General features: G+C 39.5%; 1 protein-coding gene across 5 annotated transcripts in view; it reads right to left on the bottom strand.

The window, feature by feature from the left end:
* Nucleotides 1-26,167, bottom strand: part of arid1b (AT-rich interaction domain 1B) — a 133,457-nt gene that overhangs the window by 94,364 nt on the left and 12,926 nt on the right. For all 5 annotated transcript variants that reach the window (XM_088400299.1, XM_088400303.1, XM_088400300.1 and 2 more), the window contains one exon: nt 12,183-12,386. In XM_088400299.1, the coding sequence (XP_088256425.1) occupies nt 12,183-12,386 (204 nt within the window). The remainder of the gene's footprint in view (nt 1-12,182; nt 12,387-26,167) is intronic.

Raw genomic sequence — 26,167 nt, 5'->3', positions numbered from 1 at the left:
TACTCACTTGCAAGGGTAATTACCAAAATAAAATGTGCTTTAAAATATATATATATATGTATATATATGTGTATATACACATATATATATGTGTATATATATATATACACATATATATATTTATATATATATATATATATATATATACACACACACATATATATATATATGCATATATAAATACATATATAAATAAATAAATAATAAATTAAAAAAATATATATATAAATTAAAAAATAAATAAATAAATAAATATGTGTATATATATATATATATATATATATTATAAGTATGGCAGATCACAATAATGACCAGTCAACAGCACAATACTAGAAATGACTTTCCATAACATACACAGCCATATATATATACACATATATATATTTATATATATATATATATATATATATACACACACACATATATATATATATGCATATATAAATACATATATAAATAAATAAATAATAAATTAAAAAAATATATATATAAATTAAAAAATAAATAAATAAATAAATATGTGTATATATATATATATATATATATATTATAAGTATGGCAGATCACAATAATGACCAGTCAACAGCACAATACTAGAAATGACTTTCCATAACATACACAGCCATGCTTGTTCTCCTATATGCAGTGTACCCGTACGGAATAGCGTGTACAAATGCACTTTGACTGAAAAATATACATGCAGAAATAAGTCGGCTTCGTGTGCTGGCCCGTCCAACAAAAACAACACCTGTGCACTGAAAAGAAGACAATTTTCTGCCTTTCCTTTCCCTCCACTCAGGTGCAGCAGACCAAATAACAGTGTGCTTCACCCAAGGTGTCTTGGCATGTATACACCGTCAAATATAATGAAATGACAACAGATGCTAGGTGTGAAATGACACATAATGGGCATCCTGCAAAGCAAATTCACCATGAACTGCAAAAAGACTGCGATGTAATATAAAACCCCAAAGACATGAAAACATTGCTAAACTTCGAAAAACTCAATAATAAAAGTCTTGAAAAATGGAATAAAAACAGAGTTACTTTGCCAATGATATGATGGGTTGTGTTCCCCCAAAAGACCTTTTAAAAGTCAGCACAACATACAGCTTGTAATTAAATTGGGCCATTGATCAAGAGACATAATATTGTCTATTCGGCAAGCGACAGGGGACTGACTGCGGGTCATCCAATCAGTGGACCGATCACGCCAACCCAAAACACACTACAGGTACACACAGAGTCTAGTCAGTTACACACCGTAGACGGCTAAACACAACAGACAGGTTAAAAGATTAAATGAAAAACACTCGAGACAGTGCGCGAGGCAGAGAGGAGATAGATGGGGCGGATGTTGACTTATAGTTGTGCATGGAGTGATGTTTGACATGATAAGGCAGTGATGGTGACAGTGAGATATGTGGACATAACGAGGAAAGAAAAGGGATGAAGAAAGAGGCGAGCACAAGGTTGAGGACAACCTCGGAAAAAAAAAATGAAGAGCGTTTATAAAGAATAAACATTGTCATCTCTAAAGGGCACTTAAATTCGACTGAGTTTATGTGCACAAATAAATATGCACTGTAACATCATCAGATACACGATTGACAGAGATCCAAAAACAGCATGATCGTCAAATTTTCTTTTTCCAATGCAGATTAAAACTACCGTGTTTTCCGCACTATAAGGCGCACCTAAAAACCTCAAATTTTCTCAAAAGCCGACAGTGCGCCTTATAATCCGGTGCGCCTTATATATGGACCAATATGGATTTGTGGATGAGGACTAATTTATTAAAGTAAGCTTTACATGTTTATTTTGTGTGTTGTGTGATATTAATGTTTGCGCAACGTTGAGCTATTGATATATTGTTATTGTCTTCATTATTTCGAGTGTTACTATATTGTGATTGCATTAACGTTTGAGCAACGTTGAGTTATTTATTCTATGCGCTTTATAATCCGGTGCGCCTTATATATGAACACAGTTTTAAAATGGGCCATTCATTGAAGGTGCGCCTTATAATCCCGTGCGCCTTATAGTGCGGAAAATACGGTACTGGAGACAGGAACATGCCTGTCTTCCGGGTCATAGTCAGCCCCAAACAAAAAGCGTGTCAAGTTGTGGGGGGGGGGGGGGGATCTGCATCAACAAGCTCATGATTAAACATCAGGAAAATAACCAGCACTCGTCATTGTCCTCGTATCTCTCCCCCAAGGTGATGGCACTTCTGATGCTCTGCACCTCCTTTTGATCTCACAATCCCTTCTTCTCCATCCTCATACATGGAGGAGAGTGGTTGGGGGTTGACTCCTGAAGGAATGAGGCGTCCTTGCAGGTGGGAGGGTACGTTTGTGATATGCAGAGCACTAACATGAGCCTGCACATGAAATCAGATTCATCTAGTGCAGACTGATAAAGATATATATTAATGACGTACCAAAGTAGTGAGGTTGTTTGACATTTTATGATTACGGTTCGCCCATTAAATACATTATAAGATGTAATTTTTCCTAGACTTATGTTTGTTATTTATTTAGAAAAAAAATCTAGTTTACATGATGAAGTTCTGCCTTTTTATAGACTGGCACAGTTAGAAAGGGGTGTTTGCGTCGTAGTGGGACTGACCAGCAGACTTGACTCCTTGGCCAAACAAAGCAGCCCCTTTCATTTCCTTTCAATTCAGTGCAGATGAAGCCCTTGGACTACATAGCAGAAGTATAATGGACTCGCTGGAGTGATCAGTGTAATTATGAATCTGTAATGTACCTGTAATTGAAGACACACACAGTCCGTAGCGCAGCAATAATGATAAAATGATAACAGTAAACTTGTTCAAGTCAGACAGATATAAACTCTATTCCATATATGTGATGCACCTTGTTTACTCCAATTCAGCTTTTATTTCTAAAGAACCATTGTTCTTATTCCTTCCTTGTTTTGCTGAAGGTCAAATCCTTGTCACATTAAAATCATGTGGTGGATAAAAGGCGTTTGTCAGATGCGTTTTGTTGTTGGATCGCTTCGACTGCTTGTGTATGCAGGCAGAGCTATAAAAAAGACATTTTGACGGAGGTTAATGCTTACTGTGTGTTAATGCTTGCTGTGAGTGAACCACCATTTATTCTTGCAGGTTTTTGCAAGCGGCTCTGGGCCCGTTGCCATCAGCTCTAAATGTTTTTTCCCCACTAAACTCCTGACCCCAATCAGAGGCCAAAACAGGCAGACGGGTTGGTTGTGAAGCAGGAAAGAGGGAAAGGAAGGTGAAAGAAAATGTGATTTATTTGAGAGTCAAAAACGGATCTGTATGCAAAACAGAAGGAGTCGGCAGCTACTTCATTTAAAGAAAGCTTTCAGGCTATTTGAAGTTTGCTTATGACATTACTACTTATCGCAAAACTGCCCTATACAACTGTTTTGCGCTTTTTATAAGTAGAGGATGTTGAATGGAGGGTTGCACAAAGCAAAAATAAAAAAACAAGCTTGTGAACCAGCATCACTACAGGCTATTACAATAGAAGCTGCCTAAGTTGCTGGCACTCTAATGTGCCAATGTGTTAAATGATGCTGACACATTAAACTGTCAAGTGGCTCGGGGTCAGTACAGACACTGCCAACTTTGAAAGGATCAGTAGCACCACTTCTCATCTTTACAACATTAGTCTGTTTGTGAGTCCTCAATCAGTAAAGCAGTCCTCTTGGGCAATGGAGCTGTGTAAAATGTCCCTGAGGTATGAATTGACAATGTGCTGTTTTCCATCTTAGCCTTTAGTAAGTGAATGGTAAGAAGAGATAAATACTTGTTCTTGGAAACAATTTTATGTTTTGCCAATGATTTAGAATATTAAATTATGACACGAGAAGAAAGATAAGAAAAATGTGTAAGGCTCATACACACATACACTGCTGTCACCAATCGGCAATCATCATTTGTTTAATTTTGTAAGAATTTGTAATTTTATAAGAATTCATACTATTTCTTCACACAATATTTTTTTTCTGAATACAAAAATCAATCAAGTTGAGGTCAGCACGTCTTGGTAAAAAAAGAGTTTGGGCTAATAATACTTAGGTCAACTGTCAACTTTATATTCCACGCCAGCCGTAAACTGGATCTCTGTGTTTGGCACTAAGCCAGACAAATGGTGAATCATTTCAATTTAACTTCTCAGATATGTTTTAATGATGCTTTTGCAAATCTCTGCTCCGTCAGACTTGAACTGTGTAAGAATATTTTAGTATGGATGAAAAATCAGATGAATTCTCATTGAGAGAAAAAAATGGGATAATCCCCTTGCAAGGCACAGACTTTCTTCACCCCCTTTATTTTCCATGCTCCCCCATGTGATTTTTCTTTCATCTCACTGCTCTTTTATCTTATCAATAGGCAGATATAGAGCACAGAAGAGGAAGCAGTGAGTATGCAGCTCTCAGAAACATGCAGTTTGTGATGTATTACAGCCTTGCCTGCATGCAACACTAAATTGTATTAAATCCAAACATCAAGTCACCTGCCTGGGCGAGCATGATAGAGTTTGCAGCTCAAGCAACTAATACAAGGCATAACAGAATGAGACGTGTGTTTTTAAAAGACATAACCCACTTGCACCAATTATCAAGGTTTAAATAAGTTGTTTTGTAATACAGTTTGCGAGGCAAAATTGACATTTATCTAAACACACTAATCACACTAAATAAAAACACACTAAGTAGCAAAACTTAAATTAATTTCAATATTTCAAATGCCGAGGCAGTCCTAAAAAGCTTTGCTGGGCAGAACCCACTTACGTCATTGTCATGGAAGTAGTCGTCGGTAAAGGCGAGCTCGGTGCACTTTGTTTTAGTAGGCAAAAGTGTTACTGTGTTTCGGACATTATTAAGTCATAGCCCCAAATTTCATCAAATAACGTTTCTTTACACAAATATACAGTTTTGTGCTCTGCATAATTTAAATTCAAGAAAAGACAAGTAAATAAAAAGACAATTTCTTATTAAGTTAAATATCTTATATTAATGTTGTGTATTCATAATTGTTATTTAACCTACAAAAATATATATTATATATCTGAAAACTGCATTACTCAATGGGAGACATATGATCATTGCGGCCCTAATTTAACCCAGATTGACTTTGAGAAAGACAGACTAACTAGAGGACACAGAGGCAGCTGCTATTACGGTCTTAGAAGCGTGAAATAAAAATGTTTTAAAAATGTGGGGGGAGCAGTTTATGTATGCCCAACCTGACTTGTGAAGACATAAACAAAATCCCGCTTGTCTGCTTTATTGAAATAAATAACATCACTTAAACCGAGTAAAATGGGAGAGATTTTCACTCTCATCTTTCACTTAATGGTCATGCAGCATTGGCTCAGCGTTACGTGTGATTGGCTGAGAGCCACTCCACAGTCGAGGGGTAATAAAAGTTACAAATGAGAGCAGGCTATTAGAGCCATTGATGTGCGTAGGCTAGCTTGCTAATTAATTGATTCTGAAACTTCATCTATTCCGCAGCCAGAGAGGAACCTTTAATTAATCAGCCTTTTTCAAATTGCTGTCCTCTACTCTTTCAATCTTTTTCTCTGTCCTTTTTCAACCCCACCTTTACACCCCCCCGCCGCCCCCCCCTAATGTGTTCTGTAATTGTGAGAGGAGAAAGCCTAGGCTCCCGCGTGTCGGCAAGGAGTGCAGGTCTGAGTTCTCGAGGAAAATAGCATAGGCACAAGTGTGTGACCGCGTGGATGAGATGGGTACTTTGAACAGCAAGCATTCAATATTTCAAGAGCCTTTCAAAAAGGGAGGGGCTGGAGTGGTCCCTTTTGTATCTCCATCCCTTCTACCCCCTCCAGCCTTCCTGGCAGAGGGGCTGATTTATCTGGGCTTCCCAGTCATCGGTAAGAGGCTGTAGCCGTGGCTGCATTAACCCCCCAGACAACCCCGGCACCCGGGGGCCCCTAAGTGCTTCCAAGTGGCCCTTGCTCCCCGCAATGGTGAAACCCCCCCCCCCTCCTTCCAGGACGCAATCAATGTTGTAAATTACTCATCTCTCTTGCGCTCAAGTCAATATACCACAGGATGATGTTTGGACAGGAGAGGATTTTGCAACTTGTATTTTTATGACGCAAACTTGAAGAACTTCTATGCTATGATTAAACAAATTATTAACATGCATATTGCGCAGTAAATATTGATTTTAATGTCCTGCATTAGATAGATTGCTGTACATTCTGGTAGTATGCAGACAAAAACTACAAAAAGTGAAAATCTATGAATTTACCTTAATCCGTATATAATATTGTTTGTAAAGTAGGCCTATACGTTATAACAATATTGACCAACAATGTTTTGATTTAGTGTACGTATATGTTATTCAGCATATACTTCTCATAAACCGACTGACCTTGGGCATCATTTTAGATGGTTCAAAGAAATTTGCCAACTTTGTATGTTCATGGATTCAACATCAGAACCCAAACACACCTTTCATATGACAGCTACTCAAGGATTTAAAAAATAATAATTGAAACCAACAAAATCTTCAGAAAATGCTGATAAAGATTCTTGACATATATATCTTCAGCTGATGCGTAGAAATGTGTAAAATAGTTCCTGTAAAAAACGGAAAATACCCAAAAGTCAATTATCTGGTCTTGGAGCTGGGAAGTCCAAGCATATTTCAGTATTACAATGCCCCCACGGGCCCCCTCTAGCTCCGCCACTGCTGGAGTCATGCCTGATTTTCTGTTTATTTGGGTTAACTTTGACTGATTGACGATCTTAAACATTTAAGTGGGAAAATTACTGCCAAAACATGATTTTTTTTTCATGGTACTGTCTATAATAGGTAGAAATTGCTATTCCCTGAAAAAATTAGATGTAAATGTTGAGATGCTGCCGCCAATAAAAACACTTGATTAATGAGGTAATACATCACAGCCCCATGGGCAGTTAGGAGGATAGGACAGTTATGAACACAATCTTCTTTGACAAAAACATTGGAAAATGTTGCTTGGAAAAAAAAAAACCCCTCACTGACCCACAACATTATTAGAGTGAAATCTTATTTCTCAGATTACAATCATGTTATTTGTGTTTTATCGGGAAATATGCTAGTAAGGTGGAAGCAAAAGGTGTTGATTGTAAAAGTAACAATAGATTCATGCATGTGTTCCAGTTACAATGGAAAATGAAATTCACTCCAGCTGTGATATAAGAAAATGGTTTCTGTTCCACATGAAAAAGAAACAAACAGCCAATACTGCTGATTGTTTCTTCAAAACCTTTGGACATATTCACCTTTATTCTTCGTTCACACGGGATCTCACACACCCTTTCTGTCTTCATTGCCCAGGATATTTGTTTTTGTTTTTGTTTTTAATTTATCGTCCTCCCACGCAATTCACCCTCCCCTTACTTCACATCAAACACTCTTTCCTTCAAATTCCCTTTCCTCTTCGTCTGCCAACTTTGACATCACAGGAAATTATGCTTGAAATTGGACGGGTTTTTTTTTTTTTTTTTGCATTTCGGTTTTATTCCACTTCCCGAGTAGACGCTTCTCTCATGTGGCTTGTCATTCATCCCAAAGACGCTTTGCTCTTTCTTCTACTTTTGTTTTGTTTTTCACTTCTTCCAAGTACATTTTATTTAGGAAGCGTTTCTCACAGATAACACACACAAAATACTGTACTTGGTTAAAATACAAAATAAACTCGAATATGGTTAAGATACTGCAAGTTTGTTCTCATGTTCTCACACAGTCTCGTGATGTTCGCTGCCACCAATTTCATTTTTAGTTTGAAATTATATTTTTACACACAATTATATCTATATACTATATGTCAGTCAGAAGTAGTTTTTACTTAATTAAACTAATTTAATAACCACAAAAGGACCGCATGGAACACCCCGTTTGGTGTACTTGCATTATTACAGTAATAGCTTTAATGTGTTGATTGAATTTTCTGAATTGTTTTTATATATTACTGGATTTTGATTTGAGAAAAATCGTGAATGAAATCCAAATTGGAAAACGTCCAGAAATCATTCAGCTTGAGGTATCGATACTTGAGTATCGATACACCCATTGCTAACACAGTCACAGGCATGCATTAACAGGATGATACACAGGATAAAAGCCAGTGTGTTTCCTGAGCCATCATTACTAAGATCTTTGTCTATGCTTGCCTCTTATTACGGGACTAAGCCAAGCAACAACCCAGGAGAGGTTTAGCCAAATGTCAGCGAGCTGCAGAGTGAGGAATGTGTCAGAACATGTGCATGAATGCATGTACGATCATGTGAAATGTGCACAAGGATACACTTCCTGCATAAGCGTGTGAACATACTATATCTTACAAAATCGAGTATACGACTCATATTAAAAATATTTGGTATGTATATGTTATTGTATTTTTTCTGAGAAGTTGGACATTTTCACTCTTCTCCTCTGTTGCCAGCAATTTGGACATCATTGGCTGTGTTGAGTAAACTTCAGGGGATTGAATATTTACACGGTCATAAAAGCTGTATACATGCAATTTACAATGCAGCAGTATCATTTTGTCAGTGTTGTGTTATGAAAACATACACGTATCATAAAATATTTACAAAAATGCGAGGAGTGTTCTCGCTTTTGTGACAATCCAAACTATACAGTATGATGAATTAATAATTGAAAAAGAGAAAATTCTCTGCACAGTACACAGTAAGGAAGACAAAGGATTAACCAATTTACACTTTTATAGATGTGTTATTTATGAAAAAAGAAAGGCCTAATTTTAGCTGGCTTTAATTATAGTGTAGAGCAGAGGACCTTTTGTCCTTCCACTAAACCCCAACACACACACGCATGCACGCCCGCACACACACAGCAGGCAATTCACAGAGGTAGACGCATATCTGTGACAGGTTGCCTGGCAACATCACAGCATGTTTGGCTGTGACAAGCTGGGGTTTCAGCCCTGAGGCGCAATGCATCATGGGGGATTGTGTTGCCAATACAGCCGCAGTCAAGATAGCGAGGCTGACATCCCAAACTGTTTTGGCAACATGTGACGACAAGATATGGTAGTTATGGGGGTCCTCTCACATCTCCACATTCTCTCCATTTTACCATGTTGTAATTAAAAGTCATGTTGGCGATCGATATCAAGCACACCCTCATTTTTTTTTTCTCAGATGTGACCTCTGACCTTGCTTCTGTAGGTGAGGCTCATTATTCTCATGCGAGCGTGTGGAATTAAACCTCCTCCAAAGTCATTACTGTGCGCTAGATTTCTAGCAGCTGCAGTAATGCAGTCAATGCGGTGGTGGTGGTGCTGCGTTTAAAGCCAGTACCAGATAATTAGAAACTTTAGAAGCACAGTTCCCATGGCTATAGCCAGAGTGAACAACTAATTCTATTTGAACTAATTACGTTCCATAGCGCTATGCCGTGATTGCTATGCTGGTGCTCGGCCTCCCCTATGTAATACGCTAGAGGGGCTCAACGCGAAATAGTTCAACGGATGTGTTTTTGACTGTGTGAGTGACAGTATATTATGGTATCGGGTCTCATGGCATGCCCACATCTTGCACGGCAACTTCTTTCCTTGCAGGCTCGCAATTGCAGGCATTTCATTCAGTAAAATGCATCTGCAAAATAAGTTTGGGAGTGCAAGAACATCATAATAGTATATCAGTGAGTTTGTAGTGCTACTAATAAGAGGTGGTTGGAATAAGCTATATTTATTTTTTTACATTTACTCAATAAACCATTTGGGATCAATTGTACTTTTCAGAGTAGTTTTAATGGAGCATATCTTTTACTTAATATTTGCATTAAGAGGAAACCCTGCCGGGATTTATTTGGATTATCAGCCGTTTATCATTACATTTGACTTTTAATTGAGTCATACTCTAAAACACAGGTGTCGAACTCAAGGCCCGGGGACCAGATACGGCCCGCCACATCATTTCATGTGGCCCGCGAAGACAAATTGTGCATCATATTCGTGTGTCATTACTAGAATTGCAAATTGTCTTCACTTTTAATATCTTTTTTTTTTTAATATTTGGCCAGTTTTTACTCGTCTGATTTGAAAACGAGTTATTTGTCAGTTTGTTTTGGAGCTTTTGCTGTATATAATATGAGGTGCTCATACATTTATTTGGGTTGACAGTCATAATGGCCCTCCAAAAGAAGCTATGACTACAATGTGGTCCGCGAAAATAATGAGTTTTTTTGCTCGAAAATAACAGTAGTCCCACTTGAGTACTATTAATACTAAGAATAAATTAGACGTTTGGAAATAATGTGGATTGCCCCTGATAGTTGTTTTTGTTACATCATTTGCTGTAGCTGCTATAGTGACAACAATGACAAATCAATACTTAAGGTCAATGTTCAATGCGCCAATCATAGCGCTGCCAAATCTGGCATCTGCTGTGAATTTTGTTGCGACACCTCCCTGCACTTTAAAATCTCCATATTCCTCGAAAGCCTGCAAATCCTTTTTTTTTCAGAATGTCTAACATGCAGTATACATAGCACGCGTATCTGCTTAATGTTCATTAAAAATGCAAGAAATCTGCATGCTAATGTGTTTTCCTCTCCCTCTCCCGCTCGTTCTCTCTCTGGTCTTGCTATATTTAGAAGCGCACTCGCCTCGGTGTGAGCTGTCCAAGTCCAATGGAAGCGACCAAGCTGTCACAGTAAATAGCAGGCAGCGGCAGCATAGGACACCGAGCACCTCTCAGTCTTACAAACACACACTTGCTCATGAGCGCACACACAAGTCAATAGAATATAAGAAGCTTGACTTCATTCCGTAAATGTTCTACAAACCTACTAGCACACAATGCAACTAATACTAAGCGGATGTTCTACTAAATGTTCACATCCTTGTACAAAATAAGATTTATTTATGACGCATCATTGTCTCCAACACAAGCTCATTGTGTTGCAGTGTGATGCCTCCATGGGGCAGTAATCCACATGAAAACACTTGTTGATAACAAGCAAGCAGCTAATAGAAATATGAAATGAAACACTTAATGGGAAAAAGATAAAGGTGAAATGTACACCCTCTACTCCGAGCATCACCTCACCAGTGGGAGTCCAAAAAAAAGTGAGTTATGACCAGAAGTGACACCAGCACAGACTGTGATACACACTGCTTGGTAATTTAGACCTTGTCTCAAATTGAACCTATAAAGCCTTCAAGGGGGGGAAAAATATATTGTTACTGCCTGATGACAACCATGGATGTCACATTTATGTTTTTTCCAGGAGCATGGAAAAAAAAAACTTGTTTGACGGTGAAGCATTTCATAAAACCACAACGACCACAAACGACTGTTATTAGACAGCTTTAGCACCGCAAACATAAATCTTTTCACGCTCACCACATTACATGTTGTACTTTAATGTTGTGAAATGTTAACGCGGACTCTGTCTGAATGAGGACATACAGTAGGTATGAATGAGGGCCTCTGGTGACATACGTTTATGTAGGAATCGCAAATCTCAGCTTGTAACAATGGTCCCAATGTCATCCGAGCGAAATGTACATATTTTACATTTGAATCGAATTAATTTTTTTAGCATTACCTTTACATACGATCAGAACGTGAGCAGTTATACACAAGCAAGAAACACCACATTTAAAATCCAACTTCTAATCTTTGTTTTATTCCAAGGGTGAGGAATAGATTAAAAAATCTAATTATTTATAGGTTTTGTAATTATTTAATCTTGATTGATATATAACAGTGTATTCAAAAGTAAACATTTTTTTGATTAAAGATTTATTTAGATATCAGTAGAGAGCTGAATAAAATAGGAGACACAAAGGTAAATAATTTTAACACTGGAAAAATTCATTAAATTGCATTTCAATGCAAAGCAAATAGTATATGTTCTTGGACAAAAATGAACAGACCAACATTTTAGGATATTTTTTTTCCCAAAACAATGTTGCCGTCAAATGATTTACTGCGTGACGGTTGAAAAGTTGGATTAGATGTCTCTCTTCTACCACTGAGTGAATCTATTCGATGTTGATGAACTAGTTTTGGTACTGAAGCGAGTGACAATTAACTGACTATTGCATCATCTCTTATTATCCTTTCTACAGAAACTAACAATGCATTGTCATTGCCTTACGCAACAATAAAATATTGGTTAGTAATCATACCTGCTGCTGAGGATACTGCATGCCGCCCATGCCCATTTGACCTCTTCCCGGCATGCTCATTGGATAACGATGCGAGGGAGGCGGAGTATACGGCTGGCTAGGAGTGTAAGGCCCACCCGCTGGTTGCTGTGGGCTCGAGTAAGGATTATTGGCCATCCCGTAAAGTTGCGAGCGCTTCATTGCCATGAAGTCCAATGAGGACACCTGTGGAGGAGAAATGAAACATAAACAACTTAAGTGTCTTCGATTGCAAATTGTAATTGTAATTGTATATAATAAAATTAATTCAACCATCATCAAGCACGCTGAAGCCTTTGCCATAGGTCAATTAAGTGCACACCCTCTAAACCGCATCAACAATTGATTTATCTTATAATGACATGTTGATTGGAGGCCTTAAATGGATGTCTGCAGGTCATGAATGAACTACAAATGGAATTACTTAGCGAAGATGTTTATTGCGATGCTTTGGGGAGGAAACTTTGCTGGAAGAAGGCCAAAATGAAACCATTTAATTATAACGCATCTTGATTATAATGCCTGCAAAGGTTTTAATGGCGGTAAAAGTGGTTTAAAGCAACAAGAAACAATAGCAATAAAAAACTTTATAGCCTACAACCGCAGACCAACAGGGCCAATAATCACTTGACTATATCGCCACCTCACTTGTTGTTGCTTACAGCAAAACAGCACAAAATAGACATTCCACTGTTATGAATTATGAAATAAGGGACCGGCTTCAAGTGACAAAGCAATTCAAGTTGGAAGCCCTGGAGGAAATTCACGACAGTCAAAGCAATCCAAAGAGCACTTGCAAGAGAAGGTGTCATCAATTTATTTCACAGTGAGTATTTCAGTGTCTTTTTAAGGGGGATTTGAGGGGGTCTTGGTGAGACACTGGAAAATTCGGGATCAGTCCAGGCTAATCCGTCACCTGTAGCGACGTGTTTGTGTGTCGGCCGGGCAGATAATGCTGACTTCCCCTGCACTGCCTTTCTCCTCTCAGGCTTTCACCCTTTTGTCTCACTGCCACTATGTTGGATCATGTGTGATTTATGACATTTTGTTCCTACTGTTCCTTACACACACTTTTGCTTCTCTCCTTTTCTTGTCTCCACTGAGCATAACACACACACACCCCACTAGCACCACCACCCCACCGCTGCCAACTCCCTCCTCCCCAGCTCAATATCACCTCGTCGAGTGTGGAGAAGAAATTGCCACTGCCTCATATTGCCAGGCTAATATCAAGAAGACATGTCAGGGGATGGAAGCACTTTATTCAGCAGGTTATGTGCAGACCGTTCGGCGGTCTGGCTTTTAAAGTGGTTTTGTCTACCGAGGCATGTGTTTGGAGTAGTTTGGGCTATTTCGCAGTGTGTGAAGGAAAAGTGTGTGCAAAAGGGTGTTTGGCTAGTGAGAGCGATGGAGAAAGAGAGCCAGAAAAGGCGTGAGGAGAGAACACAAGGGGGTCTGAAAGTTGTTTCGCAGTATGGAGGTGTTTGAGGCCTGATGCGAGAGAGGATTATCTTGCAAAGGTCAACACAAGCAGAATTTCACAAGTCTAACAGGGAAAAAAAAGGCTGTTTTGAGAAATGTAGCAAGCTGGTTGGCATTATGCTCATTTCTACGGCTGCAACTAACCATTATTTTATTAAATATAAATTAATTTGTCCATTGATCATTAATGGGATACATGTCTATCGTTTTTTCAAACAGGGCATTATTTTAGATTGACGATGCACAACCATAAAATAATTATGATTCATTAACTGGTTTAGTCTGTAGCGTGCCAGAAAAATCGACAAAAATGTTGATTGTTTTATAAAAAAAGCAATTGATTTATTTTGATTCCACACAAAGATAATCAGTCCAACTTTTGTGGAAAACTACATTAATCGGATATTTATACTTGAGAAGTTATCATTTGGACACTTTGCATTTAAAGATAAATTATTACTCAATTATCAAAAATAATTAACGACTTGTTGATTAATCAATGAATCGTTACACCTCTACAATTTTCTCATCTTGTTTCCTTACATGAAACTGTCAGGTCAATTATTTCTAGGTTGCTTTAGATACACCCAGGAAGTCTGTTTAATATTCTATCACATAGTTAATGGGTAGCAAAAATTTAAGGTGCAGTTATTATTCCATTCAACTCCTTGTTCTTCTGAGAAAAAAGTTGTTAAAAAACAAGTGTGGCGCATCTGTGATGCAACATTCAAATTCAATCTTTCATAATTTTGGTAATACTGCTGCTTTGCTAATTTGTATACTGTATTTATATGACGACATTAGCAATGTTTTCAAGTATTCTGGAGCAGACTGTGTTCAACCTTGGACATATTTTAAATACCTCTCAGACAGTGTCGATCAAAAATAATTATCCTCAGCAGTACAGATATGATTACAACTCTTTCATCATCATTTCATTAGATTCTGTAAGCCATAATGTCTCTGCTTTACCAGAAGAAAAAGCTGATATCTAATATATAAAAGCACTTGTCAGAAATCCACATAAGGGAGTACATTAAAGGTATGAGCCAGAGTAAAAAGGGGAAAATATGAATCTTAATATGAATGTCTAATTTGTAGCTTCTTGTATCATATAAAAAATAAATTCACAGTAAGACCAATAGATGAAAAGCTCTATTCAACACTGAAAGAGAATTAGAAAATTGCATTACAAAATGATTTCCTGCATGTCTCATATGTAAAGGCCAATGAGTTATAATTGGAAAAAAAAATCTTGTTTTCACTAGAACACACGAGTCTTTTCACCAACAGAATGCTTCCATTGTCTTTTCACTATATGCACCAAAAATACACTTGCCCCGCTAAGCTATAGTGGCACTCGCTAACCCCCCCAAACACCACTCAGTTCACCAGCCACATCTCAAGAGCTCCTCCACTTGTAACAACTACTGAGCCAACTCAAGTAAATCCCCTCGCACATGCTGCCAAGTGTATACACACACTGACATTGGGTTGCAAAAAAAAAAAAAAAAGTGAAATGCAACACTTAAAAGTGCACTGGAATCAGAAAATAACTTCTGGGTTTTGGATGCTCGATTAAACGCAAATATGCCTGCAAATATAACACACACACACATACACACAGGGTGAGGATTTGTCAAATAGAACTGCTGCAGTGAAATTACAAGCAAGCAGACACATCAGTCCATCTTCCACATGTGACATTATCAACGCAGCCAGTTAACTCTCCTCTTCCCCAAACACAGCCTCATATCTGCCCTCGTGACAAGTTCCACTAAATGAGATTTCAGCCCACTGAAGGCTTCCCTGAGATATGCCCACCGATTCCCTCAAAGCACAAGAAACATTTCTTGACAAATTGAAACATTCCTTTTTCCTCCCCTAAGAGAAATTAGTGTACTTAGGGGGGAAATATGAATATGACATGAACAAAATCATGTTTGTGCCAGAGGGGACAGTAGATTAAAAAAAAGTGTTTTTCTGTTTGGTTCATCTGAGCATGCTCTGAATGGAAGGGGAGAGTTGGGGGCAATAGAATTTCAACTGCTAAATTTAAAATTCAATTTATGAAGTCCTCTCTCTCTCTCTCTCTCTCACACTTGCATTCTCGGTCTCGGGAGCTTGTATCTTTTCTTTGCAAAACAAAGCCATTACACAGAACATGGTGAAATTACTACGGGGTGAAACCTGTTAAATTGCTTTTGGAGTTCATTTGACAATAGTTTTATTTTAGAAAAACAGATTTCACTTCTTCGTGCTTTAATGTTGCGAGTTGTTATGCAGAAAAACAAAAGGCTCAAACGTGGATTAGGAGACACGCTGGGATGAAATAAGACATAAAAACAATATTGGGCAATGCCTGCCATTCATTTTATTTTGAGCTACTGTATTATAATGATGATGATGATTATTATGATTATCATTATTGTTCACAAATAATTCACCACGTTTTGTCCTTCACACTTGTTAAGATCATCCCTTCTCCTATCAGCCCTTTACTGCTGTTCCGTGTCCACAAACACGTGTTTACATGCGGAGCAATACTCCTTTGGACATCACGTGACTGATATTTTTCCGCCGCCACGCTGGTAGGATAGTATAGCAATATTGACGGAAGGATTTACGATGGAAAGCTCTCTGACTCCTTGACGACTATAGCTATGCCATGATCGTTCTGACTCCAATGTGAAAATTCATTTGTTTTCTATCTTGCCAAAATGGCGTCATTTACATTTGGTGCAGTGCATTGTGGGATGTGTGAACATCAGTGTTATGAAATGCCCACTATTGAGCTTCATGCATGGATGACAATATTTTGAGCATTGTAGTTTAGATTCCATGCAAACCGTTACATCCCCCTTGCATCATTCCAGCACATTTTAACATCCAGATCTAAAACACAGCAACAGGGTGCATTATTATTTTTACAGTGACCTCATATCCGTTAGCTCAATGCATGACCTATGCCCCTCACACTGTCTAGCCATGGCAATCTTAAAAGTTAGCTTATCTGGTTTAGACAGTGGAAATACAATTTCTCATTCAAAGTGCTTCTTTCATTGAGTTAATGAGAATATTGATTTGCATGGAAACGCAGATGATCGACCTTCTAGGAAAAGGCTGAGCTCCAGAGCTAATTTCCAGTGCCAAAATTTGAGTGTTTCCATTTGCGTTTCCATATGTTTGCATCGGTACGATGGTCTTCCTGTAACCTTCATGATGTTCTTTATGGGCTACAAGCTGCTTTATTGAGCAACAGCTACTTCAGAAATGGTTTAATCCTCCAAAGAGCAATTCATTGGGCTATTATGTTTCCTTATAGTACCTGGCAGTTTAACACTGTGTGGAAAAAGTAAGCGTTTCCTCTTGGACAGCTCCATAAAACCATTTTCAGGTTGAGTGTTGCAATCGTTACAGTAAGTATTGTTTTTTTTTTATTTTTCTAAAGCTCAATGTACTTCTTTTGCGACTTGGATTTATACTTTAACAAGATGAGGAGTGCTTACGGGGCAGATCGTTTTAAAACAGCTTTAGATGTTACCTAAAAAAAGACATCAAACCTTTTGTATTGATTATCTCTTTTTCTCTGGGAGCAAATACTACCTGCCTTTTTTTCCTGAGTAATGAAACCCTTTTAGCCGTGTGAATTTGGGAGTAGAAACAAATAAGGATAATTATTGTCTATAGCGCTCTTTGCGGCGTGTGTCTCTTTCCGGAGAATCAACATGCTGCAGCCAGAGCCGTCGGTCTACTGGGACAATCACTCTTGTCTTTTATGTTATTTATTTATAACATGCAGCAAAGCACTCTCCAATTCCTATTACACAGTGGGCCTTGAGATGCCTTCGCCTGCAGAACAAAGCTAGACATTTGAGGCTTGAAAACACTTACGTTTGGGCCTCCTGTTTTAGAAAACAGCATAAAATAGGAACAAGGGAGAGAGAGAAAAGATGGGGGAGGAAGGGAGAAAGCGAGAGAGACAGGAGCAGTGGGCGACGAGATCGAGTTCCATATTAATGTGTGCAAATTCCCCCGCTCCTGCTGACTAAGATTAGAAAAATTAATTTCATGGATGCAGAGACAATACTGATGTCATCAAGCGGAGAGCAGAAGAGCGCCGCACGTTAACTCTTCCCTGTCCGGCCTTTATTAAGCAAGAGCCTATTTTAATACCACCTTAAAGACTAAATGTGTCGCGTGAGTGAGCCTCAATTTTGCCGGCAAAGAGTCGGGCTGTATGCGCGGTGGCGTTCCGAGATTCACTTTGCATCATAAACTGCATCTCAGCACGCATGCCTTGTTAGGAAAAAGTCCCGTAACAAATAACAGTGAGAAGCTCCGGTCCGCAAGGAGCTAGCTGGATCCCTCCTTTAGCTCAATATGCATGCATAGGTTATGAGGATGAGATTATCCGAGGAGAGAGCAGGAGACGGAGGAGGTGGGTGGAGGCTCCCAGATAAACAGTGCATGTTTGGCAGGTTAGAATGAGAGGCAGACTGAGAGCGAGAGAGGTTGCCGTAATGCAGACAACCCTTATGCTTTTGTGTTTGGTGCAATGCACATAATTGCTCTCTCCGCCGTGTCGCTCAGTGTTGGCGAGAGGTGTACCCTCTGCGTTTGACACCAATATTTACACCACGCACACACACGATCATAATTCACCCTTCCCAGCCCCCTTCCGCGAACGCGAGGGAAAGTTGCAGATCGCAAGGTTCGTCACGGCCATCACAAAGACGTCATTAAGAGAAGGGAGGAGGAGGAGAGATGGGGAGGGAGGAGAGCGGCTGCTTCATCTGTCTCAAGTGAGATTGGGGTCGAAGGGTCACCAGAGCCCTTTTCCTTTGCTGAATGAGAGCTGGAGACAAAAATAGGAGGAAGAGACGGGAGGGGGGGGGGGGGGGGGACTCAATGACAAAATGAGATCTAGCTGACATGCCTGTGACACCCCATTAGAAAATGAAAACAAATAAAAGCAAACTGTGGGGATGAAACAGCGCGAGAAGAGACCTCAAATTTCCTAGTCAAATCTCCTTCAAAGATGCTGTTTTGTAAGGCTTAATGTATTCCGGCTGGATTTGTCACATAAATAGTGTACAGTTTTATACAAAATGCATTTAAATTTTTCACTTCACATATTTCCCACAGATCTGTTCAGTTAGCGTTTACTCATATGGATACTGCCTGCTGGTTTTCATGGTGCCTTTTACTAACATGAACTAGGCCTGATGCATTCCGCCTGCTTCAACACTGGGACCCATTTCATTTAGTGGCCATGGAGGAACGAGAGGAATGTGCTCCTCGGCCCCCAGAACCCCATGGAGGGAGGCTCTTACGAAACCGAGTGAAACAGAGAGCGAAAGAAGAGGAAGAAAACAATGGGCCTCAAATGCAATGTTCAGCGTAACCTTCCAACAGCTGTACCTCCAGTTCCAACCCAAATATCAAAGCTAGCTCTCACATTTGATTGTGATATCCTTGATCCTAGAATATTTTAAAAGGGGTACCAAACTGAAATAATTAATTAGCCCATATTACCTTATATTATATATTCCTATTAATTAGATGTATCTATTTGAAGATTTGTAAGCAATGCCTAATAATATTGACTAACAATAACTAGGAAGCTGATAAATATGAACATTAAAGTAAAATTGTCAAGATTTTGTTTTGATTTATATTTCATATCAGCTTCCACAGCCACTCACAGTCACGTGTTTGCTTATATTTAGTTTCCTGATTTCTTTCTATCCTTGCCATTCATTGTTTGTGTTTGGCTGTCTACTGTTAGTCATCGTCCCAACAAGACAACCATCTTTCCTAACCTTTTTTTTTTTTTCCCATAAGTGCTGCCCTTTCGCTTACTCGAGTCTTCGGTAATCCTCGCTGAATTACAGCTACTAAACATGCAAGCTCGATTCCTCTCCTATTCAAGGGAATCACCATCTTTGCTAATGGAATGGTATTAGAGGGGAAGTGTGTTTCTACAGGTTGAATAATGAGCCAAGTCCTGTATTGCCAAGTGTGTTTATGAATTAGCCGTGGTTATTCATGATATTGTGCTCAGAGTAGGGTGAAAATACATAAGTGAATACTAAGTGAGCAGACCAACACAAATGATGCTAAAGGGTCCTGAGGGGGCTTTCTCTGCCATCCATTAGTCAGCCCTGTAAGGCAAAAGCTTAACGAGCTCCTGAGGCTGGCCATTGGGGGAGTGGGAGCACTGTGAATTATGAATGCGTTATCTAAGGCCACAACACAATAGCGCTCCTCCATCTTTGTTATTCAGCCTTTGATTTTCTTTAGCACCCCTAAAAAACAGATAAAGGCTTTCAATGAAAACGTCTTTCATCAAATAATCAATAAATACCAAATGCATCACACCTATAAACAACAGATTTGTCAAACTAGGTCACACACATGATGTAGTTAAAGAGGCTCCCCACTAAAAACAAGGATTTACATTCAGGCAGTTTGTTTTGGAGCACTGCCCAGTCCTCTAGGGTGGAACTATCCATATTTCTTCGGTGGGTGATCCATCACTTCAGAAAAAAAACACATACACGGGCACACAAATAAACAGATATCCTGACCTTACCTCGGGCGGATATTAGATACTCATTAAAAGTCACCTGAAACAATTTAAACCAAATTGATTTCATTATCGAGCCCAGCATGACACACGAGGGCCTCGGCTCTGACAACTCAGCTGGAAAATTTACCTTAATAATGAATTAGAGAAAAAAAATATATACGATCATCTTTTATACATATACAAGCTAATTGCCTACTCGCTTTTATCTGTGAGTTATAGTCGGATGGTTGATTGGATGGATGGATGGATGGATGGATGATTGGATGGATGGATGGATGGATGGATGGATGGATGGATGGATGGATGATTGGATGGATGATTGGATGGATGGATGGATGGATGGATGGATGGATGGATGGATGGATGGATGGATGGATGGATGGATGGATGGATGGATGGATGGATGGATGGATGGATGGATGGATGGATGGATGGATGGATGACGGACAGACGGATAAAAATGTGCTTGGAGGTTATTTCGTTTGGCCAAGTTACGAATTAGATTTAAAATCAACCTCAAAAGCTCTTGTTTTAAAGTACATATTTTATTTTTTTCTTATTTTATGGCTATAATAACCTTAGCAGTAAGTGTCTTTCAAGCTTGTGATCACTTGCACACATACACACACACACACTCCAGCAATACCCAACCTTGCTACCCCCCGCACACCTCCACAAAGAGGTCACTGGAGCAGCTGCAGCAGACATGGGCCTTGGTTTTCTTCTGTAATGAATGTGAGCTTCCACTCTCCCACCCCGCTGTGAAAATTTCGCCACCCAAAAAAAGCTCCTTGGCCTGGATAGTGAGGCACAGAAAACCCCACCCACCCGCCACTGCAGCCCCTATAGGTCACCGTGTGGGAGGCTCCAGGCCCTGTGAGTTTGAGCCAGGCCTTCCATCTCCTTGACCTTGACTGAGAATCAATCACAGAAAGTCTGGAGGAACGCGAGGTGGGGGAGCAGGGTCGAACGGTGGAAAAGGCTCCAGGCCTGTGGGGGCTCTGTTGCAAAACCACCATTGGCCGCCTCCTTCACTGTCAAGACTCAGTGGGAAATCTTAATCTATAGCACACAACTCCATATAAAAAAATATTCACAAGCAAACTGATTCAATTTAACAATCAATGCTGGATTGAATTACTCACATAATAACTGTTTATATCATCATCTGTTTCAACTGTTATCAATGGATATTATGAGATTTAAGAATCCCAACGGCATACTTTTACTCAAGACATCATTCAACAAAAGTAGAACCACACAGTGAATCTAAAATGTCCAAACTATGTGTGTGGTCAGAATAAGTGGATATGAACCTTCAGTGACCTTTTACAGTATGTTTTTGCGTGTGTGTGTGCGTGTGTCTTTAAATCAACGTATTCAAGGCTGTGATTGGCTAGGAACACGTTCAGTGTGTATACTAGCCTCTTGGCCATAGTCAGCTGGGATAGGCTCGAGCTCACCTTGGACCCAAATGAGGCAAAGCAGTATTGAAAATAGATTGATAGACATATTAGGGAAGTACATATTTCCCAGGTGACGCAACATATCTTGGCTGCATGTACAGTAATAACATGGTGGAGAGAAAACGGGGGTGAATTCAACTAAGAAAGGAAATTTGACATAGTAAGCAAAGGCCTACAATGAGGTGATCAATAATTTTTGTGTTTTTTTTATTAGTTATTCATTAAATCTAAAAAAATAAATAATAGCTGTTTTTTTTTTTGCTCTTCCAATCCTGTTGATGCATTTCAGTCGCTCGGTCAACCCAACAACACACTCTAGCATGACTAAAACTCATTTGTGAAATTATTACGCTCAATCTTATGATGCAACATTTTCTGGTACTGCAAAAACCAAAACAAAACCCTTCCAAAGTGAGGTCAAATCTTGACATGTTTGTTTCTGTGCGTATGAACATATTCTTACAACATGCATACTGATCCCCACTCTCAAATTTAATGACGACAGGGAGTTGCATCACCAATTCGACTCACATATCTCATTTTTATTAATGTTATAAACTGTCACGCAAATAAAAACAAAATATAAAACCAAATTTATGCCATGCATGATGACTGCTCCAACTCTAAAGTTTTATGCAACTTCAGAGCCATATTTTTGCCCCAAAACATGGATTGAATTTCAAGGTGGATTCAACTTCAGCTACAAATATGTTGAGCGGAATGTTAAGTTACCTCAGAGCTCTTACACAAGTCAACCAATCAGTAAGGTCATAACATGCCTTACAAATATGCCCTCGCATCTCTCAAAAGTATTATGTGTGTGTGTGTGAGTGCACACACGCTTGTGTGTTTGCGTATGTCTGTGATCAGTGTGCACCATCTGTTTCCAGATGTTGTGTAGAGCACAGCCAGACGTTTGGCAGGCCTTCTGACAGGCCTGTGTTCCTTATTGATAGAGGGATCACAGAGGCAGAAGAGTCAGCCATACTCAGCTCGACCACAATATTGTCCTGTCTGCTGTTATTCATCTCAGTCAGCCAGGGGAGAGAGAATGGGAGCTTGGGAGCCAAGTTTGGAGCTGTCAGAAATGGGCCAAATCAGACTTGAATGTGTTTCAAACATTTGGAACGTAGCATGAGGAATGTTGGATTTGTCATCCACATGCAGCCCTATTCTATTCCTGAGGCACAGCTAAATAGTTTTGATTTTAAAAAGACATCTCAATGATAGTGAACCTGGTCCTGCACAGCTTAGTAAATATCAGCTGGGACCATCATGTCCATGCAGCGGTTGGACTCCTTCCTGCTATAAGAATGCTACAATTATTTTTTTTTACATGGAAGACTAACATATAGTATCATTTTGAGGGAAACAAAAAGACTCTTACTACACTGAGTTCTCCAAATAAGAGGCACAGAGTGCTTGCTTCAAGTTCTTCATGACTCCCATATATATAAGACTGATCTAAACATTGAATATTTATTTCCTCCAACTTAAATTACAGTTTTAACCACAAAAATACAAGTTGTGTTTTCTTTTTTTTCCCAATGCTGTTGTTGTAGAGTCTATAAACCTTGAACTAAATGCTTCACCTGCACATTATCCAAGTGACTTTTCAACTATTTCCATCTGTTGAGTGCTTATTACATTGATAAACTGTATCCCTGACCCTCCACCCAGTGCCATCTTTCTTTCCAAGCTCCTGCCAGAATAATGGAGCAGGGCCGGCATTAATGGAGGGCAGAGCTTTCCCTGGAGCTTTGATCCCGAAAGTTCAATAGTCTGCAGTTCTTGAGGGGTCAAGCAGCATGAGCCATGTGGGTAGGGGCATGTGTAAGTGAAAGCACATTGAACAGCTCATGTCAAGCATGGGGGGCCAATATGATCCAGCTTTGGAGAATATTTGGGTTTCTGGGCTACATCTACCTGGAACGCCTGAGGTACCCAGTCCATAAAAAGCAATTGTACAAGAAAGGTAGCAAGAATACAATATATAATAATACAATAAATACAAAACAATTAAATTATATATATATATATATATATATATATATATATATATATATATATACATATATACACACTTACATGTATACACATGTAAGACACCCAAAAAAGGATACAAACGCTGAAAACAAATAAATGATTTAAGTACTTGGGGGCTAAGCCACACTTTCATCAGGCAATACCCTGGGTCTCCAATCTGTCATCTTTCTTTCATCAAACTCCTCCGTCCCTTGCCAATTATTCATGCCAGCAGCTAATCGCATTCATACTATTCTGTTGACTTTATTACTCTACTTTTATTCTGCTCTTTCTCCACATTTGTTTACAAGAATAAAAGCCTACTCTGACAGAATTATCCCTCTGCACAACAAAAATAAATCACAGCCCTTGCACACACATCATTCACATTCAAAGAGCACAGCTAAATTATAGATGGCCCCTTTCGCCTCCAAATATGCATTTCATTAGCATTTCCTTTGCATGTTTTTGCATGCTTGTGAGCATGACCCACTGATGTGCATATGTGTGTGCGTGCAGGAGCAGAGAATGGGAACAGACTTGCAGCAAAGCAGGCCGCGTCCCCTTTCCTAAGCCTAATTTAGGATTCAATTACAATACTCTTTAAAATGCGTCGACTTTGCAATTAATTATTTTAAGATTATTCTGACAGTAATGGGCCTCCCACTGACGCCAGCCGGTGCAAGACTGGGTGCCTAAACCTGAGAACTGCTCTCTATACAGCGTGAGTTTGCACAAAAGTGCACACCCACTTTTTCTTGCTACCAGTTTATTCTTTTCTACCTTTCTCAGGGGCTGCCTGGGGCTTGCGATTTCTAGAGCATCCTAAATGCCTCCTGAAAAATTGTTTAATACAGAGTTTCTTTATTTAAAGTAATTCTAATATAGCCTAAAAACACCTAAAAAAATCTTCATCTTTTGTGATTGTTTTGACAGCCCTACAAAATCCCATACATCAAAACAAAATTGGTGGCGCGTTGATATAAAAATAAAGTACAATAAAGTGGAAGAGAGAAGGCAAGAGGGGGGAAAAAAAACAACAACTAATGGCTTCAGCTTTTTTTCACTGTGACACTGGATGTGTATGATTAACAGTAAGAGCAAGAGCTTGCCAACAGCAATAGCACTGCTGTCAGTGCCAAGGAGGATGCACTATATGAAGATGAGAGTGACACCATTGACACAAATCAAGCCCGACTGCAAATTGTGAATTTCAGTAAATAATTGACACAAAATGGGACTCAACTGCGGACTAAACCAGAACTATACCACAATCTATGATCCCAACGGTGCTCCGCCCCCCCCTCCACCTTCTCTGTCATGTTCTTGATGTTTCCTTCACCCGTGTTACTTTACTTGGCGTTCTTTGCGGTTGCTGTGCAATTGATATTGCTTCAGTGCGGCGAGCTGCATTTTATGAGCCACCAGGGCCTTCTCCCACGTCCTCGCGAGTCCCCAGGAAACGCTGACGGATGAGCCTTGCGACAGTGTGCAAACACGCATCAACACCCGCAATCATGCACAAATGTGCATACACAACCGTCTGTCAGCGCCGCTGCAAGGCGTAAGCGGAAAAACATGCTGCCCTCCTCCGCCCGCTTTGATTGGAGCCAAGCGAAGCATTTTTTTTATCCTCCCTTCTCGCCGGTTCTTTTTTCTTTGCTCATTTCCGAAATGAATGTCATCATCCATCCCCTTCCTCCTTCGCTCTCCCCCACCATCACCCCTGGGCAAACCTCAGCCCAAGCACCAGATTCTGTTTATTTAAATATTTGATATGTAAGCAGTCATAAAATAAATGTCAGAAAAGGAAAAGGAAATGGATACGAGCAGTGTGGAATAAGAGGTCATTATGGGTAATAGTTTTTGATGTATGCTTCTGCCCCTGCGGTATGCCCCCCCCCACCCGCCTCCCCCTTACACCCACCCCCACTTTACCACCACCATCACCACGACTACCACAAAGACAATCCTGTACATGAGCCGGGGGATGCTGAGGAAGTCATAAACAGAATGAACAGGTGAATACACAGAGGGCAGTCAGTGTGTGTGTGTGTCAGAGTGAGCGAAATGGAAAAGAGGCCCTAGCACACACAATTGACTTTTCAACATCGCATATTCCTCAAACCGGCTATTTCCGAGGCATAGTGATTTCCGTCGAGACGCCCAGGAAGCAGCAGCACTTTGGCAATTTGCAAAATACCTTAAAATATCTCCAGCTTTTACAAATGCTCACTGAATTCTGAAAGGGACTGTAGTCTTATCTCTTAGTCTATTGAACAGCACTTTATCGATTATTGATGGATTTTCATTTTCAAGACCAGGTGCTGTCTGCTGTTGCTGACACCGCTATTACAAACAAACACACACACACATTTCTAAGAGTATGTGACTCACGT

Source organism: Syngnathus floridae, chromosome 16 (genome assembly GCF_059516105.1).
Source record: "Syngnathus floridae isolate MCC-2025c chromosome 16, RoL_Sflo_1.0, whole genome shotgun sequence".
Taxonomy (NCBI): domain Eukaryota; kingdom Metazoa; phylum Chordata; class Actinopteri; order Syngnathiformes; family Syngnathidae; genus Syngnathus; species Syngnathus floridae.
Note: the sequence above shows the minus strand (reverse complement) of the source record. Positions and strands in the feature narration are given on the sequence as shown.